The 19,207-nt window shown below is 60.4% G+C and overlaps 1 protein-coding gene across 2 annotated transcripts; it reads left to right on the top strand.

Annotated features, from left to right (window-relative positions):
• Positions 1 to 2,032: 2,032 nt before the first annotated feature.
• TFEB (transcription factor EB) lies at positions 2,033 to 18,967 on the top strand. 2 transcript variants are annotated; one of them, XM_084220710.1, is made up of 9 exons: positions 2,033 to 2,170; positions 14,971 to 15,215; positions 15,672 to 15,926; positions 16,352 to 16,432; positions 16,988 to 17,108; positions 17,234 to 17,290; positions 17,929 to 18,004; positions 18,101 to 18,248; positions 18,520 to 18,967. In XM_084220710.1, exons 2-9 carry the CDS (start codon positions 15,021 to 15,023, stop codon positions 18,952 to 18,954), a joined length of 1,368 nt encoding a protein of 455 aa, XP_084076836.1. In that variant the 5' UTR covers positions 2,033 to 2,170; positions 14,971 to 15,020; the 3' UTR covers positions 18,955 to 18,967. The 2 variants fall into 2 exon arrangements, with proteins under 2 accessions (XP_084076836.1, XP_084076837.1); XM_084220711.1 differs by lacking the exon at positions 2,033 to 2,170 and adding an exon at positions 6,156 to 6,255.
• The last annotated feature ends 240 nt before the right edge of the window (positions 18,968 to 19,207 follow it).

The raw sequence follows: 19,207 nt of genomic DNA, 5'->3' as shown, positions 1-19,207 counted from the left end.
GAGGTTGGGTGACCCGGCTCTTTCCCAGCACCCAGAGTCGTTTTTGAGTTTTTTAGCAGTTCTTTATCACCGGAGCTCGCTCTCAGATGCGTTCACGGCTCTGTCACCTCCCGGGGGAAGGACACAAAGGGCTTTGAGTCAAAATATTGACACAGGCTGAGCTCCCTGAGACCGAGATTCGACAGCAGGGAAGGGCATTCCTCCTCCTCCTCCTCCTCCTCCCTCTGGAATGGGAATTTTCTGCTGGGAAGGGGGTAGTGGTGGTCAGAAAAGGCTGGCCACGTCCCTGCTGCTCTTTGCTGTCCCCTTTGCTCCCTGCAGGACCTGCCCAAGCCAAGGCAGACCCGTCAGGAACCTCGTGGGGATTTCCCGAGCTTCTGAAGATTCCCAGCATCATTCCACGGCCAAAAGCTTGGATGGGAGCTGCCAGCAGGTCTGCGGGCACCTGGAACACTCCTGCCCATTCCCAGAAGAGCAGCAGCAGGAATTTCCACTTGCTGGAAGGGGTGGGTGTGTGTGGCTGTGCCCTTGTTTTCCCGAAAGCTGGAGCTGGGGCTGAAGAAAAATCCTTTAATTGGGTGATAACGACGGCGTTTGGCTTTTTATCGGCGTCCCGTGTTTGGTCTGGGGGTCAGGAGGGAAAGCAGGGAGGATGGTGGGGCAAGGAGTGGTGCAAGGAGATCCGTGAGCCCCCTGTGGTCCCAGTCCAAAGGGATTTAGGATCGTGGCCCAAAGGGATTTAGGACAGTGGTCCAAAGGGATTTAGGATCGTGGTCCAAAGGGATTTAGGATCGTGGTGCTAAGGGATTTAGGACCATGGTCCAAAGGGATTTAGGATCGTGGTGCTAAGGGATGCAGGACCGTAGTCGAAAGGGATGCAGGATCGTGGTCCAAAGGGATTTAGGATCGTGGTCCAAAGGGATGCAGGATCATGGTCTAAAGGGATTTAGGACCGTGGCCCAAAGGGATTTATGATCGTGGTCCAAAGGGGTTTAGGATCGTGGTCCAAAGGGATGCTGGATCGTGGTGCAAGGAGCTCCATGAGCCCCCTGTGGTCCCAGTCCAAAGGGATGCAGGATCGTGGCCCAAAGGGATTTAGGACCGTGGTCCAAAGGGGTTTAGGATCGTGGTCCAAAGGGATGCAGGATCATGGTGCTAAGGGATGCAGGATCCCGGTGCAAGGAGCTCCAGGATCCCCCTGTGATCCCAATCCAAAGAGATGTAGGATCGTGGTGCTAAGGGATTTAGGATCACGGTGCTAAGGGATTTAGGATCATGGTGCTAAGGGATTTAGGATCATGGTGCTAAGGGATGCAGGCTCCCGGTGCAAGGAGCTCCACGATCCCCCTGTGTTCCCATCAGAAAGGGATGCACCATCCTGGTTCATGGGACTGCACAACCCCAACACAGCGCTGCCTTCACCTCCCACCCCTCCCCTCCTCTTCCGACCCCTTTTTGGGGTGGAAACGTCCACTTTAGAGGAGCAAACAAACATTTTTGGGGAGGACGCCCCCCCCGTTTCAGGGCAGGAAAGCGCCCAGCCCAAACTCCCGCCGTGGCCGGGCGGGGACTACAAGTCCCGGCAGGCGCGGCCGCAGCTCCCGGCGTGCCCGGGGCCGGGGAGCGCAGCGAGGGCAGCGGAACGGGCCGCGCCGGGCCGGGCGGGCGCTGCTGCTGCCCTCCCTCGGCACGGGGCCGAGCCGGGCCGAGCCGAGCCCAGCCGGGCCGGACCGCGCCGAGCCGAGCGGAGGAGCCCGACAGAACCGAGCGGAGCCGAACTGAGCCGAGGAGTCGAATCGAGCGCAGCCGAACCGAGCCGAGCGGGGCCGAACGGAGCTGAGCCGAGCCGAGGAGCCGAACCGAGCCGGGCCGAGAGGAGCCGAGTGAGCCCGAACAGACCCAAACCGACCCGAGCGCAGCCGAACGGGGCCGAACCGAGCCGAACCGAGCCGAGGGGCCGAACCGAGGCGTGCCGAGCGCAGCCGAGCGAGGCCGAGCAGAGCCGAACCGAGCCGAGGGGCAGAACAGAACCGTGCCGAGAGCAGCCGAGCGAGGCCGAGCAGAGCCGAGCGGAGCCGAACCGAGCCGAGGGGCAGAACAGAACGGTGCCGAGAGCAGCCGAGCGAGGCCGAGCGGACCCGAGCGGAGCCGAACCACTTCGTTCCCTCGGGTGAGTGCGGGGCCGGGGGTCCCGGGGGTCCCCGCGGTCGGGGGGGGCTCGGCAGCCGCGCAGCGGGGCCCCCTCGGCTCGGAGCGCATCTTGTGCGGGTGCTGGGGGGTTTTGGGGTGCTCCCCCCTGTCCTGCGCCATCCCGGGGCGCTTTGAACTCGGAGTTGCTTTTTTTCCCCTTATTTTGATGTAAATAATCGCCCCCCCCCCGCCCTTCCGTGCCTCCCTCGCCCCCGGGAGCGGCTCTCGGGAGGTTCCAGCCCGGCTGCTGCGGGGCGCGGGGGTGTCGGGGGTCTCCAGCAGCGCGTCCCGGTGCCCTCTCCCAAAAAGCGGCGCTGTGAGACCCCCGGCAGCTCGGGGGGACCTGCCCGGATCGCCTTTCCCATCGGGAACCCCCCCGAACACGGTGCTCCACGCCTGGGGAAACTGAGGCACGGATGCTCCGGGACAGCCGGGGGGTCGCCGGCACCCCCCGGTTTGGGGGACGCAAAGTGGGGACCCCCCTTGGGGTCTGAAAAGATGGGAAAATTGAGATACCTCGTGTCACTCAGCTTTTAGGGGGTCACCAAGGGGACACACAGCGTGTCCCCCCCTCCCTCCCGGGGAAATTTAGGGGGGAATAGAGGGGGCAGCCCCGGACCGATGAATTAATTACATTCATGACTTAATTACGAGGCAGGAAAGGATTACGCAGCCCCCAGAGCTTGGGGCAGTCAGATGATGGGGGAAATTTCCTTAAAAAAAAAAAAAAAAAGCCGAAAAAAAAAAAAAAAGAATAGAAACACGAAGAAAATCTGGCGGTTATTGTGCTGGTGTAAGATAAATAAATAAAGCGGTGCGAGTCCGGGGAAAGCAGGGCGCGTTTCCAGGAATCCCGGCGTGTTCCCCCCCTTGGGGCACGGGGGGAGTTGGTGTTTTTTATATAACAGAGTCCGGCAGGCAGCGAAGGGAGCCTTTGGGGGGTTATTTTTTCTTTCCCCCCCCTCCTCTGTGCTTCCCTGCCATGTTTGCTTGGCTTCATGCACGGCTGCTCCGGGCCGAGCTGGGAACGGGGCTGGTTTATCCCAGCCTGCCCCGGCTCACCTGCGGCGGGAGGGTGGGAAACGCAGCTGGGCAAGGGGGGAGTTTGGGATTGTTGGGGGGGCTGGGTTTGGGGGGGACACACAGGTTTGGGGTGGCTGGGTTTGGGGGGAACACCCAGGTTTAGGGCTTTGGGTTTGGGGGAGACACCCAGATTTGGAGGAGAACACCCAGATTTGGGGTGTCTGGGTTTGGGAGGGAGCACCCAGGTTTGGGGGAAGAACACCCAGGTTTGGGGTGGCTGGGTTTGGGGGGGGAGCACCCAGGTTTAGGGCTTTGGGTTTGGGGGAGACACCCAGATTTGGGGTGGCTGGGTTTGGGGGGAACACCCAGATTTGGGGGGGAACACCCCGGTTTGGAGTGGCTGGGTTTGGGGGGGACACACAGGTTTAGGGCTTTGGGTTTAGGGGAGACACCCAGATTTGGAGGAGAACACCCAGATTTGGGGTGTCTGGGTTTGGGAGGGAGCACCCAGGTTTAGGGCTTTGGGTTTGGGGGAGAACAGCCAGGTTTGGGGTGGCTGGGTTTGGGGGGAACACCCCGGTTTGGGGTGGCTGTGTTTGGGGCAGAACACCCACATTTGGGATGGCACACCCAGTTTTGGTGCCGCTGAGCCGTGGATGCATCCCGCTGTTTTCCGAGGGATGCTGGGTTTGTTTCCTGATGGATTCCGGGTTGGCTTCCCGAGGGATGCCGGCCGCGCGTGTTTTGTGTTTTCCGAGGGATCTGCCCGCCCTTATCAGGAGGAAACTGCGAACTGCCAGCCGGGGTGGAGCTGCGGGCTGGGGCCGTGCAGCATCCGGGTGTTTGGGATGGAGCCGTGAGCCCGGCCGGGGCTTTGGGATTTTATCGCTTTTTCCACGCTGCACGTGTGTGTGTCTGTGTGTGTGTGTGCCCTGCCCTGTTTTCCTGGAAGTGCTGGAAAGGGAATGGGAAGAGTCCCTTGGGATGATGTGAGGGGTCACCAGAGCGAGGGGGGCCTGAGAAAACAGGGAAATCAATGGTGTCCTCTTCCAAAAATCCACAGTGCTGAGGGTAAAAACATCCTGGTGCTGTGGGGTGTGGGGATGGGGAGCTGGGGGTCAGCTGTGATGGGAGCTCATCCTGGATTTGGTGTTTTCCCTCCCTGTGACAGGGCTGTCACAGCCCTGTCCTCTCTGCGGGGACAGAAAATCCCATCTGGAGTTTTTTGGGGCGGTTTTAGGGTTTTTGGGGCGGTTTTAGGGTTTTTGGGGTGGTTTTAGAGGGCGCCTCAAGCTGGGCTTGCCTCAGGGCAGCTGCTTTGTCAGTGTGGGGTTATCCCACATCCCAGACAAAGGGGACAGCAGCACTGTCCTGTGCTGGTGGTGGCAGCTCTGTGACAACTTCCCAGACCCCTGTTTGCTGTGAGGGACCCCAGGGGTATCCCAGGAGGATCCCAGGAGGATCCCAGGAGGATCCCAGGGAGCCAGCACCATGTGTTTGACAGCCCCACCAAAGAGCAGAGGGTGCTCAGAGGTGCCAGCCGTGCTGTCACCTCCCTGTGGTGGCACCACCTCCCTGAGCTTTCCCGAGCTGTGTGGAGGCAGCTGGGGTCGCTCTGGTGGCCGCTGTCACCAGCTCTGTGACACTTTGGGGGGGTCAGTCCCTGACCACGCAGGGATTTTGGGCTCCTCTTTCTTTCCTCTCGCTGGCACACCCAGGAGGAGCCCCCGTGGCTCTTCCCCCATCCCTCCCAAATTCCTGTCCCTCCTCCTGGCAGCTGCCTGGCGCTTGGAGCAGGTTTTCCCTGTGGATTTGCCTGCACATCAGGGGTCCCCCGAGGTGGAGTTCCCAGGAATTCCCAGGAATGTGGGAGTCCAGGATGAGCTCTGGATGCTGCTCCTCACCTTCCTGGCAGGCTGAGGAAACCAGGAATGGGGGATTGTCCATCTCTGAGGGCTGAGGAAACCAGGAATGGGGGATTCTCCATCTCTGGGGGTGAGGAAATCAGGAATGGGGGATTCTCCATCTCTGGGGATTGAGGAAACCAGGAATGGGGGATTGTCCATCTGTGGGGGCTGAGGAAACCAGGAATGGGGGATTCTCCATCTCTGGGGGTGAGGAAAGCAGGAATGGGGGATTGTCCATCTGTGGGGGCTGAGGAAATCAGGAATGGGGGATTCTCCATCTCTGGGGATTGAGGAAACCAGGAATGGGGGATTGTCCATCTGTGGGGGCTGAGGAAAGCAGGAATGGGGGATTTCCCATCTCTGGGGGCTGAGGAAACCAGGAATGGGGGATTGTCCATCTGTGGGGGCTGAGGAAATCAGGAATGGGGGATTCTCCATCTCTGGGAATTCCTGGGGCGGTTCTGGGGGGGATTTGGGGAGGGCTGTGCTGCAGGAGCGTTGGGATGGGCCCCGTGGGATGATCTGGGGGGGATCACCTGGCTGGGCTCACCTGGGGAGGGCTCAGGGTCTCCCCCATGTCCCTACAGGTTGTGCCACCTCTCCTTGAAAGCCTCTTCTAGGAACTGCCCCCGGCGTTTTGTCACCTTTCCTCGGAGCACTTTTGGCTCCAGACGAACTCCCCACACCCTGAGCTCCCCTCCTTTGCTTAAATGGGTGCAAATTCCGGATAAACCTGAAATTCCCAGTGTGGGCACGGCCAGGGGGGTTCTTGGAGCCTCAGGGACCAGCAGAGCTGGCTCCTGCCCAGCTGTGCCCTCGGGATTTTGGGTGGGAGGTGGGAATATTTTGTAGGAAATGAGGAGGGGGCTGCATCCACCTGGCACACCCAGATTGCTGCCAGCAGCTTTGCCTGAGCATTTCAGAGAAACTCAGGGAGAAAAGGAGAAATCCCAGCTGGGTGGGGGAAAAAAAACCCTCGGGGAGCTCCTGCACGGCTCCAACCGGGAGAGAGGGCACCGTGCCAGGCCAGGGGCTGGGCTGGCAGCAGGGGCTCGGGTTTGACCTTGAGGGAGCGGGGACAGCTCCGGGCAGAGCCTGGCACCGAGGAGGGCACGGTGCAAACCCCTCGGAGCGGGTGAGCGGCACCGGGTGGGCGCGGGGGGTGATGCCAGGGGGGCACGGGTGGGCTGGCAGGGCAGGGCAGGGGCTGTCCCCGAATCGGTGATTTATTCCTGGGGCCCGGTTCCACCAGCTCTGCCTCCCCCGAGCCTCCGGGATGGGTGCTGGGCGTATTTATAAATATTACATCCCTGCAGCAGCGCGGGGATGGAGGGATGGAGGGAGGGAGGGATGGAGGCGGTGCTGGGAGCGCCTCTGGCGCTGGAGGGGGACAGGGGGTGGCCGCTGTCACCTTGTGCTGGTGGCAGGTGACAGCTCGGGGCGCCTGGAGATCCTGGGGTGGTTTTGTCGAGCGTCGCCACTTTGTGGGTGGTTTTTTCCTCACTTTTTAGGATGGTTTCTTTCCACTTTCTGGGTGATTTCTCCTCACTTTTGGGGAAGATTTCTCCCCATTTTCTGTAGTGATTTCTCCCCCCTTTTCTGGGCTGATTTCTCCCCCCTTTTCTGGGCTGATTTCTCCCCCCTTTTCTGGGCTGATTTCTCCTCCCTTTTCTGGGATGATTTCTCCCCCCTTTCTGGAATGATTTCTCCCCCCTTTCTGGGATGATTTCTCCTCCCTTTTCTGGGATGATTTCTCCCCCTTTCTAGGTGATTTCTCCCCCCTTTTTTGGGCTGATTTCTTCCCTTTTCTGGGATGATTTCTCCCATTTTCTGGGATGATTTCTCTTCCCTTTTCTGGGATGATTTCTTCCCCCTTTTCTGGGACGATTTCTCCCCCTTTTCTGGGACGATTTCTCCCCCTTTTTTAGGATGATTTCTCCCCCTTTTCTGGGTGATTTCTCCCCACCTTTCTCGGATGATTTCTCCCCACTTTCTGTAGTGATTTCTCCCCACTCTCTGGGCTGATTTCTCCCCTTTTCTGGGTGATTCCTCCCCCCTTTTTTAGGATGATTTCTCCCATTTTCTGGGATGATTTCTCCCCTTTTCTTGGTGATTTCTCCCCCTTTCTAGGATGGTTTCTGGGATTTTGGGGCGGCTGGCAGTGCTGTCCCAGCCCCCTGGAGCTGTGTCTGGGGCTGGGGGCCAGCAGGGATCATTTCTGTGCCGATTCCCCCAGTTCATTTCTGCTCTAATTTCAAAAGGCCAACACCCAACTCGCCCGGAGTGACCCCGGGCCGGGCTTTTCCTTCGGGAAAAGCTTCCCAACTCTCCTTTCCCTCCTTTCCCGGGATGTGCAGCAGGACCTGCAGCCTGCCCGTCCCTCCCAAGGTCACCGCGGTCCCCTCCTCTGTCCTGATTAATCACCGGGGCGGTGGCTCAGCCCATCCTCCTGCCTGTTCACACTTTTATTTTTAATTGCTGCCCCGGAGGGGGCAGGGGCTGTGAATTCCCAGCCCGCTCGGTCGGGCAGTGATGTTTCCATCGTTTTGGGGGGTCTGGCCCCTCTTTTCGGGGGTCCCTTTGCCTCTCCCTGCCCCCCAAACCCGGCCAGGAGTTGCCCACCTCCCCCTGCCGTGCCCAGCCGGGTGATGCTCAGCGGCCATCCCCGGGCTCTGTGGGGTTTTTTTGGGGGAAAAGAGCTGATTTTTGGGATGGAGAGACACCAGAGCAAGGCTGTGTGTGTGCTATTAACCCCTTAATGGCTGCCAAGCCCGGCTGGGCTCTCCTCCCCACACCTTGGCACCACCAAGGGGTTTTTATATTTTTTTTTTTTTTAATTCAGTGACACAAAGGACGCTGGTGCTTCTCCCTCCACCACCTCCCTGACCCCTCCGGGGTGTGACAGGCTTACCTGGCTGTTTGGGGCCAGCCCTATCATGGTTTTTGTTGGTTTTTTTTTTTCCTGTGGGATCCCTCAGCCCTTTCCAGGGAACAGGGGGCAGGGAAAACATTTGGCCTCTGACCCAGCGCCTGTTAACAACGTCCAGCTCCACGTTGCTGACATGCCGGGGCTAAAAACAGTCCTGGTGACTCAGAGCCTCCCTGCTGCTGTCAACTGACCCCGGGCTGGCTCTGCCAAGCCCCTCCTCTGCCGGCTCCTCCTGCCGTCTGCAGGGCTGGAGTGTGGGGAAGGAGCCCCTGGATGGGGCTGGGATGGTTCCCACAGATCCCAGAACTCTTCTCCTGGGGGGAAGGAGCCCTTGGATGGGGCTGGGATGGATCCTGGGGTCACAGGAACTCTGATCCTGGGGGGAAGGAGTCTGTAGATGGGGCTGGGATGGCTCCTGGGGTCACAGGAACTCTGATCCCATGGGGAGGAACCTCTGGATGGGGCTGGGATGGTTTCCAGGGGTCACAGGAACTCTGATCCTGGGGGGAAGGAACCTCTGGATGGGGCTGGGATGGTTCCCAGGGATCCCACACAGCTCCTGGGATGGTTCCTGGGGTCACAGGAACTCTGATCCTGGGGGGAAGGAACCTCTGGATAGGGCTGGGATGGTTCCCAGGGATCTCAGGAACTCTGATCCTGGGTGGAAGGAGTCTGTAGATGGGGCTGGGATGGTTCCCAGGGATCCCACACAGCTCCTGGGGTCACAGGAATCCTGATCCTGGGTGGAAGGAGCCCCTGGATGGGGCTGGGATGGCTCCCAGGGATCTCAGGAACTCTGATCGTGGGTGGAAGGAGTCTGTAGATGGGGCTGGGATGGTTCCCACAGATCCCAGAACTCTTCTCCTGGGTGGAAGGAGCCTCTGGATGAGGCTGGGATGGTTCCTGGGGTCACAGGAACTCTGATCCTGGAGGGAGGAACCTCTGGATGGGGCTGGGATGGTTCCCAGGGATCCTGCACAGCTTTTGGGGTGGTTCCTGGGGTCACAGGAACTCTGATCCTGGAGGGAGGAACCTCTGGATAGGGCTGGGATGGTTCCCAGGGATCTCAGGAACTCTGATCCTGGGTGGAAGGAGTCTGTAGATGGGGCTGGGATGGTTCCCAGGGATCACAGGAGCTCTGCCCCACACAGCTCCTCTCAAGAACCCTCCTCCTGCATGGAAAGAGCCTCTGGGTTGGGCTGGGATGGTTCCCAGGGATCTCAGGAACTCTGATCCTGGGTGGAAAGAGCCTCTGGATGGGGCTGGGATGGCTCCCAGGGATCCCCCACAGCTCCTGGGTGGGTGATTGCCTCCCCCCCAGCATTGCTGCTCTCTGGGGTTGGAAATGGGGTTATCCTCCTGTTTTCCCTCCCATCCCCATCCCCATCCCAGAGGCTGGATGGGCTCTCTGGAGCCTCTGGCTGCCTTGGGGCTGGCTCAGGGTTCCCAAGGATGGCCCTGCTGCCAGCTTTGTGGGGAGGAATCCTTTCCTGAGCCCTGTCCTGCACCCTGAGCGCTCCCAGGAGGATTCTGGCCGAGCCCTGGCGCTGGGGGGGCCCTGCCTGGCCGTGCCTCACCCCGTGGGGGCCTTGCCAGGTGTGGCTGGGTGCCCCAGGGCTGGTCCAGCTGGGCAGGGCTGCAGCTGCACCCCTGGCCTGGCTGCAGGGACGGGGTGCAGAGTGTCCCCAGGCAGGTGTCCCTGTGGCACTGCCCCTCTGGGGACAGCTGGGAGGGCTGGAGGGCACCCAGGTGCTGCTGAGCTGTGTGATCCCACTGCTGGGGCACCTCAGAGCTCAGCTCATCCCACGGGCAGGGACACCAGGGTTGCTCCAAACCCTGGCCTGGGGCATCCCAGGGAGCCAGGGCAGGCACAGCTTCTCTGGGAATCCCATCCCTGCTCCCCCCACCCTCCCAGGGAGCAATTCCCCTCCAAAATCCCATCTATCCCTGCCCTCTGGCAGTTTGAAGCCATTCCCCCCTGTCCTGCCACTCCAGGCCCTTTTCTCTCTCTGTTTTTCTTGTCAGCTCCCCAAACTTTGCCTTTTCCAGCCTCTTTCCCCCCCCCAGTCCAGGTGCCTGCTCTGCCCCCACTCTGGGCACACGGAGGGTGAGGGATCCCTGCAGTGACCAGGGACAGAGGTGTCCCTGCCACACACCAGCCCTGTCCCCTGTCCCCTGTCCCCAGTGGCTACATCAGTTTTTCCAGGGTTTTTCTCAGCCCTGTGTCTCACTCCTGGGCTGCAGGGACAGAAAACAAACAAGCAGCGTTGGGGGAGGTTTCTCTGCAACTTCCCCCCCTGCACCCCACGTGGCTGCTGAAAATGAGGAACAGGGGCTGGCCTGGGGTGAGGGGGAGCTGTGACCTGCTGGCCCTGCAGGGTCCCCAAACCCCTCTGTGACCTGCTGGCCCTGGCAGGGTCCCCAAGGTTCTCTGTGACCTGCTGGCCCTGCAGGGTCCCCAAACCCCTCTGGGACCTGCTGGCCCTGCAGGGTCCCCAAACCCCTCTGGGACCTGCTGGCCCTGGCAGGGTCCCCAATCCTCTCTGGGACCTGCTGGCCCTGCAGGGTCCCCAAGCACCTCTGTGACCTGCTGTCCCTTCAGGGTCCCCAAGGTTCTCTGTGACCTGCTGGCCCTGCCACCTGCAGGGTCCCCAATCCCCTCTGGGTCCCCAATCCTCTTTGTGACCTGCTGTCCCTGCAGGGTCCCCAATCCTCTCTGTGACCTGCTGGCACCTTCAGGGTCCCCAAACCCCTCTGTCACCTGCTGGCCCTGGCCCTGGCAGGGTCCCCAGTCCCCTTTGTGACCTGCAGCATCCCCCAGCCCATCAGTGACCTGCTGGCACCTGTAGGGTCCCCAAACCCCTCTGGGTCCCCAATCCCCTCTCTGACCTGCTGTCCCTGCAGGGTCCCCTACGCTCTCTGTGACCTGCTGGCACCTTCAGGGTCCCCAAGGCTCTCTGTGACCTGCTGGCCCTGCCACCTGCAGGGTCCCCAATCCCTTCTGGGTCCCCAATCCCCTCCATGACCTGCTGGCACCTTCAGGGTCCCCAAGGCTCTCTGGGTCCCCAGTCCCCTCAGTGTCCTGCTGGCCCTGCCACCTTCAGGGTCCCCAGTCCCCTCTGTGTCCCCAATCCCCTCAGTGACTTGCTGGCACTTCAGGGTCCCCAAGCCCCTCTGGGTCCCCCAATCCCCTCAGTGACCTGCTGTCACCTTCAGGGTCCCCAATCCCCTCTGTGTCCCCAGTCCCCTCCGTGCCCTGCTGTCCCTGCAGGGTCCCCCAGCCCCCCTGTTGTGTAACCCCAGCCAGGTTGTCCCCTGTCCCCTGTCCCAGCAGGGTGACAGCAGAGCCCGTCCCCAGGCTGGGGCACGCTTGGGGTGGTTTGGATGCATGGCAGGGTGACAGCCTGGTGACATCAGAACAAACCCTGGCCTCGGGGGGCTGCCGTGGGGCTGGGGTCCCTCGTGCTCCCTCCCTGCCACCCCTGGGTTTGAAAACTGAAAAGGAGGAAGGAAAGAAGGAAGGAAGGAAGGAAGGGAAGGCTGGGCCGGCCCCTGGTGAGCAGCAAAGCTGTTCTCACTTCTTTCTTCTCCTTTTCCCTCTGGCTGCCCCTCAGCTCCCAGCCCAGCTGGGCTCTGGGTGGTCCCTGCCCTGTCCCCCTGCTGTCCCCTGCTGTCCCTGCTCCCTCCCGGAGCTGCTCATCGATTTTTCCACTGGGGGATCGACTGGGAAGTGAAGCACAGCAGGGCCTGGTGCAGTGGCTTTGGGGCTTCTCAGAGGGGTGGCAGGAGGTGTGTGGCACCCGCCAGGGCTGGCAGGCACCCGGTGCCACCTCCCCCGGTGCCACCTCCCCCGGTGCCACCTCCCCCGGTGCCACCTCCCCTGGCAGGGTAACGCGATCCCCGCGGCTAAATCTGGAAAATGCCTCGGGGGCAGCTTGGGTTTCTCAGCCACACCTGAGCCTGGGGACGCTGCTGTGCCTCCTGCAGGTGCCCTGTCCCTTCGGGTGGCACTGCCAGCTGGGGCAGGGGCTCTGTCACCAGCCGGGTTGCGGGGCAGCGCCCGATGTCCCCTCCAGCACGTCCCGGTGGTTGCTGAGCAGCCACCCCTGTGTCACCACTGCTGTCACCCAGGGCTGAGGGACAGCTCGGGGCTCTGTCACCTCCTGGAGTGGCTCTGGGCATCCTCCAGCTGGAGCCACCCCCGAGTGCCAGTGGGAGAGCGAGGAAGGGCCAGGAATAACCAGGAATAACCAGGAATAAATAACCAGAATTTAATAACCAGGAATAACTAACCAGAATTAAATAACCAGAATGTAATAACCAGGAATAACCAGAATTAAATAACCAGGAATAATCAGAAATAAATAACCAGGAATAACGAGGAATAACCAGGAATAAATAACCAGGAATAAATAACCAGAATTAAATAACCAGGAATAAATAACCAGGAATAACCAGAAATAAATAACCAGGAATAATCAGAAAGAAATAACCAGAATTAAATAACCAGGAGTAACCAGAATTAAATAACCGGAATTAAATAACCGGGAATAACCAGGAATAAATAACCAGAATTAAATAACCAGGAATAACCAGAATTAAATAATCAGAATTAAATAACCAGGAATAACCAGAATGAAATAACCAGAATGAAATAACCACGAGTAACCGTGCTGCTGAGCAGCACAGGCACATTTGGAAGGCAGATGCAGTCCCTGGCCTGGACAGCCCCTGTCCTGCCCTCCCCCAGGCTGGAAAAGGGGAGTTGGGCTGTGGAGAGGGGCTGGGATCATCCAGATTTTCCCTCCCTTGTGACCCCTCCATCCCCTTCCCAACTGCTCCATCTCCCACTCCAGCGGTGCCTCCCTGTGCAGAAATCAGGGAAATCTCTCCTGACTTTTCCATCTCCCCCCTTGCTCTCTCTCCAGCCTCTCCAGCTTTTTCAAAGGGTTCCCAACTGTTCTCCAAAAAAGCTGGGGAGTTGATCTTGGTGGGTGTTGCAGCCTGCAGGGACAAAGCTGGCTCGGGCTCTCCCAGTGGGACCAGTCTGGGGCCGGTGCTGGGGTGGCTCTGGCTCAGTGGGAGAACCCTCCCGGGAATGCCGGGGTGGAGCTGCGTTCCCTGTGCTGTCCCCATGGCCAGGGGAGGCTGGGGTGTGTCCCCAGGGTGGGACGTGGGCCCCCTGTCCCCATCCTGTCCCTCCTGCCGGGGCTGACTCACAGTGAAAGCAGAAGCTGCTCGGCGTTTTGGGGGCTGGGGGGGAAGCCAAGCAGAACCAAAGGGGTTATTTTAAACCTGACCTAATTTCCCCACCTCTCCTCAAGCCACACCAAGCCCTGGCCACCCTTCCCCATCCTCATCCTCATCCTCTGCAGCTCCTCTTGGCAGTTTTGACTCTCCCAGCCCTGTTTAGTGTGAGGGGGTCCTGCAGCCGGGCTGGGGGTGGCACCAGGGCCAGCAGGGCTCAGAGGGTGCTGTGCTGTGGGTGGCTTCCCGTGACACCCACGAGTGCCAGCCCTTCTTGAGAAAAGCCTCTCTCCCTTCCCTTTGTGTCTGGGGTTTTACATCCCCCGTGGGGTTCCCCCCATTGCTTCAGCCTTGGTTTGGGGTTCTCCATCCCCCATGTGTTCCCCCTTTATCTCAGCCTTGCTTTGGGGTTGTCCATCCCCCATGGGTTCCCCATTAATTCAGCCTTGCTTTGGGGTTCTCCATCCCCCGTGGGTTCCCCTCTTAATTCAGCCTTGGTTTGGGGTTGTCCATCCCTGGTGGGGTTCCCCCCTTTATCTCAGCCTTGGTTTGGGATTGTCCATCCCCCGTGGGTTCTCCCCTTTAACTCAGCCTTGTTCCATCCTCTCTGGGGTCTTTTCCAGGGTTCTGTTTCTCACCCCAAAGCCCCCCTGTGCCCTCCTCCAGGGCTGTTCACGCCTCCCCCTTCACGCAGCTCCCGTGGCTCGCTGTCCCCGGCTCAGGGCTCCCTCGGGCCAGGCCACCTTGGCTGATTCATTCCCCTCCCTGTGTCATCCTCCGCGGCGCTGCCTTGATTTCATTTCCCCTCCGGGTACCGCGTGCCGCCGGCTCGGGGTGGCTTTCACCGCCGAGGCCCTTCCATCTCTGAACTTGCATTTAAACAGCAAAACCCTGCAGCAAAACCCTGCAGATTCCTCTGCTTTCCCCTCGCAGCTTTCCCCCTGCCTCCCGTGCTCCGCTTCCCCGCGATGCTGCTGCCCCGCAGCATCTCCCGCCTCCCAGCCCCGCCTGGGGAAGCAGCCCCGTGGGGTGCCCGGGGTGGCTCCCCGAGCCCCGGCCGGCATCCCCCGCCCTGCGGGGCCGCTGTCCCCTTTGTCCCGGGGAACAAGGGCCGCTCTGTGCCGGGCGGGGGCCGCTGCGGTCCCCCCCGTCCCCGCGCTCGCGTGCGGCTCCCGCACAGAGCCCGCCTTGTCCGGAGCCGGGCTTTGCCTGGACCTGCCCCCAGCTCCTGGCACCCGCCGGCCTTTTCTTGCTGCTCTTGCCTCGCTTTCTCTTTCCCTTTCGCTGCCGGGCTCGCTCTGGGCTCTGCTGGCGCTGCGCTGTTTTTGGGAAGTGGCTCCGGGGTGAGTGCACGGCGCGGGCTCCCGGCTGCTCCGTCGGGGTTCCCTTCCTGCCAGACCCTAATTCCCCCCTCTCCTTGCCAATCCCAGCTCTGGCCACCCTTCCCCATCCTCATCCTCAGCAGTTTCCCTTCTCTGGAGCTTCCTGGGCGTGCTTTTGACTTCCTCAGCCTTATTTTCTGTAAGGAGACAGCTCTGGGGTGGCGGCGCCAGGTTCCTCATCCAGCCCTGGGATGCTCCTCCTGGTTTAGTCACAACGCACTGGGGTGTCTCTCGGTGCCTCAGTTTCCCCGCTGTGCCGTGCCGTGGGTGATGTGCCGTGTCCTCCCGGCAGGGTGAGCTGTGTGCCGGGCGGGCCGGTGGCCGCCAGCCCCCGGTGTCGCCATGGCGTCGCGCATCGGGCTGCGTATGGAGCTGATGAAGCAGCAGGCGCAGCAGGAAGCCGAGCGGGAGCGGGTGCAGCAGCAGATGATGATGAGCTACATGCAGCAGCAGCGCATGCCCGTGGCCTCCAGCCCCGCCATCAACACCCCCGTCCACTTCCAGTCCCCGCCGCCCGTGCCCGGAGAGGTCCTCAAGGTAGCGTGGGGGTGGTGGGGTTCACAGGGAGCAGGGGAGTGGTGAGGGTCTGGCTCCATGTTTCAGCAGGCTGATTGATTATTGTGTGATATATAGTATATTGAAAGAAAATTATATACTAAAACTTACTAAAAGAATAGAAGGAAGGATTTCATCAGAAGGCCGGCAAGGAATGGAATGGATGGTAATAAAATCTTGTGACTCTCAGAGAGTCTGAGACAGCTGGACTGTGATTGGCAATGAATTAAAAACAACCACATGAGATTAATCCCAGATCCACCTGTTGCATTCCACAGCAGCAGAGAATCATTGTTCACATTTCATTTCTGAGGCCTCTCAGCTTCTCAGGAGAAAAGATCCTAACAAAACCATTTTTCATAAAACACATCCGTGACACCTCCACCCGGCTGTGTCACAGCCCACGGGGTCCCTGATGGCTTTTGTCCCACGCTGCAGGTCCAGTCCTACCTGGAGAACCCCACCACCTACCACCTGCAGAAGTCTCGGGACAAGAAGGTGCAGGCTTATCTCTCCGAAACCTACGGGAACAAGTTTGCCGCCCACGTCAGCCCCGCCAGCCACTCTCCCAAGCCACCCCCGGCCGCGTCCCCCGGCGTCCGGCCCGGCCACGTGCTGTCCTCCTCGGCGGGGAACAGCGCTCCCAACAGCCCCATGGCCATGCTCAACATCGGCTCCAACCCCGAGCGCGAGGTGAGGAGCGTCACCGAGAGACGGAGCGGGAATTTTCCGGAGCAGAAATCCGTTTTGGTTTAGGCGAAATGTTAATTTTTGAGTTCAGGCTGGTGGGGGCAGAGAGAGAGGCAGAGAGAGTGCTATGAGAGCAGGTCAACCTGACCTAAGAATTCTTTCTGATAAAGAGGAATTAGTGGTAAAAGTCACGTGAAATCTGTGAAAATGCGTGTGAACCTGCTGTGAAATGGCATGGTTTGTATTTGAGGGGGGGTCTGCAGTTCCCAGAGGTGCACACATTATTCAGAGAGAGGAATCCCCACATGCATCCAGCTTTACGGCTTTCACAGAGTTGTAGAGTTTGAGTTTGTTTGCTCCCCCAAAGCACCCTGGGGGTGCTGGGGAGGGCAGAGGAGCCCACGGGCGCTTGTCCTGCTCCCTTTCAGTTTGATGAGGTCATCGATGACATCATGCGCCTGGATGATGTTTTGGGCTACATGAACCCTGAAGTCCACATGCCCAACACGGTGAGTGGGGGTGTCAGGGAGGGGCTGGGGGTGTCACAGCTCTGTCCTTGCAGGCACAGAGGTGGCACAGAGGGACCTTCTGCCACGTCCCCGCAGCGGTGCCTCGGTGGCAGCCCACGCCAGCCTTGTTCCTGGCGACAGCAGCACCCACAATAATCAATTCTGCAGCTTTTTTCCCCCTTGAGGATGGTTTGAAGCCTTTGGAAAAGCTGGAGAGAGGCATGGGCAGGGAGTGAGGGTGGGGAGATGGGAGAGCCAGGAGAGGTTTCCCTGCCAGGAGCCTCCCCAGAGCAGCGCCGTGTCCGGGGCAGATCCGTGTGGCAGCTCCCAGTGGGATTCATCCTGCCCAGCCCTTCTCAGGTGTGATTCACCTGCCCTATTTTAGATGCTGCCCATGGGAGGGGATCAGCTGTGCCCTTTGAAGTCCTGTTTTCTTTTCTGCTCTGGTGAAAGCTGCTTTAAGCACCTGGGAGGACAATGCCACCTGCCCAGCTTGGTGTGATCCTGGTGCCCAGGCCTGCATGGAGCCAACCCAGCTGTCCCTCTGCTTTCCAGCTGCCCATGTCCAGCAGTCACATGAATGTCTACAGTGGGGACCCTCAGGTGACGGCGTCGCTCGTTGGTGTCACCAGCAGCTCCTGCCCCGCCGACCTCACCCAGAAGAGAGAGCTCACAGGTGCGTGCTGGCCCCAGAGGGAGGCACAGAAATGGGGCTGCCGTGTCCCTGTGGGGGTGCAGGGGCTCCAGTGCCAGCCCAGTCCAGCTTTGTCCCCTCTGGGTGACACCGTGGGTCCCTTGCAGATGCCGAGAGCCGAGCGCTGGCCAAAGAGCGCCAGAAGAAAGACAATCACAACCTGAGTGAGTTCAGCTCTGCCTTTCCCCAGTGCTCTTCATCCTCATTCCCACTTCCTCTGAGCTGGGGCCCCTTTCCCATCCCCATTTCCCATTTCCCATTCCCATCTCCATCCCATCCCCATTTCCCATCCCCATTTCCCATCCCCATTTCCCATCCCCATTTCCCATCCCCATTTCCCATCCCCATTTCCCATCCCCATTTCCCATCCCCATCCCCATTTCCCATCCCCATTCCCATCCCATTCCCATCCCCATCCCCATCCCCATCCCCATCCCCATCCCCATCCCCATCCCCATCCCCATCCCCATCCCCATTTCCCATCCCATCCCCATTTCCCATCCCATCCCATCCCCATTTCCCATCCCCATCCCCATCCCATCCCATCCCATCCCACCCCCAGAGCCCCTCCTTCCTGGCTGTGCACAGTGGGGTACAGGGGACACCCCAGTGCCCTCCCAGGGCAGGTCAGACCTGGCCAGGGATGGAGCAGGGTTGGCTCCTGACCTTCCTCATCCTGGGCTCCCCAGTTCCCCTGGGGGGATGTGGGACATGAGGGACAGGAAGGGACACGTGGGAGGGACACGGAGCCTTCCCTGCTCCTGCTGCCTCCTCACTTCCCTCCCTCTCCTCCCGCCTGCAGTCGAGAGGAGGCGAAGGTTCAACATCAACGACCGCATCAAGGAGCTGGGAATGCTGATCCCCAAAGCCAACGACCTGTAAGTGCTCCTGCAGGCCGGGCTCACCAGGGGCTTTTGGTGGAGCAGGGCTGAGTGGGCAGCCAGCTCCATGCCTTTGTCCATCCTGGGTGACAGGGACGTGCGCTGGAACAAAGGGACGATCCTGAAGGCGTCCGTGGACTACATCAAGAGGATGCAGAAGGACCTGCAGCGGTCCCGGGACCTGGAGAATCACTCGCGGCGCCTGGAGATGGCCAACAAGCAGCTGCTGCTCCGCATCCAGGTGAGCTCCCCTGAGCCTGCCCCGCCCCAGCCCCACCCCAGCCACACCCAGGGCGTGGCCAGGGCACCTCCTGCCTTTTTTTTTGGCTGGGCAGTCAGCAGGAGCAAGGTGTTGATTCAAAGCTGATGGCTGAGGCTCACTGCAGCGTGCTGAGCTTCACGTGGATCCTCCAGGGGCTCCTTCCCTGGGGGGTTTTCCCCTCTGCAAACGTCCCTGTGCCGTGTCCCCGAGTGTGACACCCCCTCAGAGCCCCTCTGTGTCCCCTTGGCAGGAGCTGGAGATGCAGGCACGCGTCCACGGGCTGCCCACCTCCTCGCCCTCGGGCGTCAATGTGGCCGAGCTGGCTCAGCAGGTGGTGAAGCAAGAAGCCAGCGGGGACGAGGGGACCCTGGAGCCGCTGCTGCCACCCCCAGAGCCCGAATCACAGCCCCAGCCGGCGCTGCCCGTGCCCCCCCAGTCCCCCTACCACCAGCTGGACTTCACCCACAGCCTGAGCTTCGATGACGGCTCCTTCCCAGACAGCCTGGAGCCCGGCCACAGCTCCTCCTTCCCATCCCTATCCAAGAAGGAGCTGGACTTGATGCTGATGCAGGACACGATGCTGCCCCTGGCCTCTGACCCCTTGTTCTCAGCCATGTCCCCCGAGGCCTCCAAGGCCAGCAGCCGCCGCAGCAGCTTCAGCATGGAGGATGCAGACATGCTGTGACCCACCCGGGGCAGGGCACGTCCCCAGGGGGACACTCCTGGCGGGAGGAGCCCGTCCCACCACGCACTTGGATCTCCCCAGGAGTTCCTTTCTATGGATCTCCCCAGGAGTTCCTTTGTCTTGGATCTCCCAGGAGTTCCTTTGTCTTGGATCTCCCCAGGAGTTCCTTTCTCCTGGATCTCCCCAGGAGTTCCTTTCTCTATGCAAGCGGGGCTCGCCGTGTCTTTCGCAGCTTCTTTGTGCCAGCAGGAGG

This window comes from Fringilla coelebs, assembly GCF_963513975.1.
Source record: "Fringilla coelebs genome assembly, chromosome: 23".
Taxonomy (NCBI): domain Eukaryota; kingdom Metazoa; phylum Chordata; class Aves; order Passeriformes; family Fringillidae; genus Fringilla; species Fringilla coelebs.
This window is presented reverse-complemented; position numbering and strand designations above follow the sequence as displayed.

What these genes read in the sequence shown, in the direction of transcription:
- TFEB (XM_084220710.1), top strand. Translation starts at nt 15,021, where the DNA reads ATGGCGTCGCGCATCGGGCTGCGTATGGAGCTGATGAAGCAGCAGGCG. An exon ending in TGCCCGGAGAGGTCCTCAAG is followed by an intron (nt 15,216 to 15,671) that starts GTAGCGTGGGGG and finishes CCCACGCTGCAG; the next exon opens with GTCCAGTCCTACCTGGAGAA. An exon ending in AGCTGCTGCTCCGCATCCAG is followed by an intron (nt 18,249 to 18,519) that starts GTGAGCTCCCCT and finishes TCCCCTTGGCAG; the next exon opens with GAGCTGGAGATGCAGGCACG.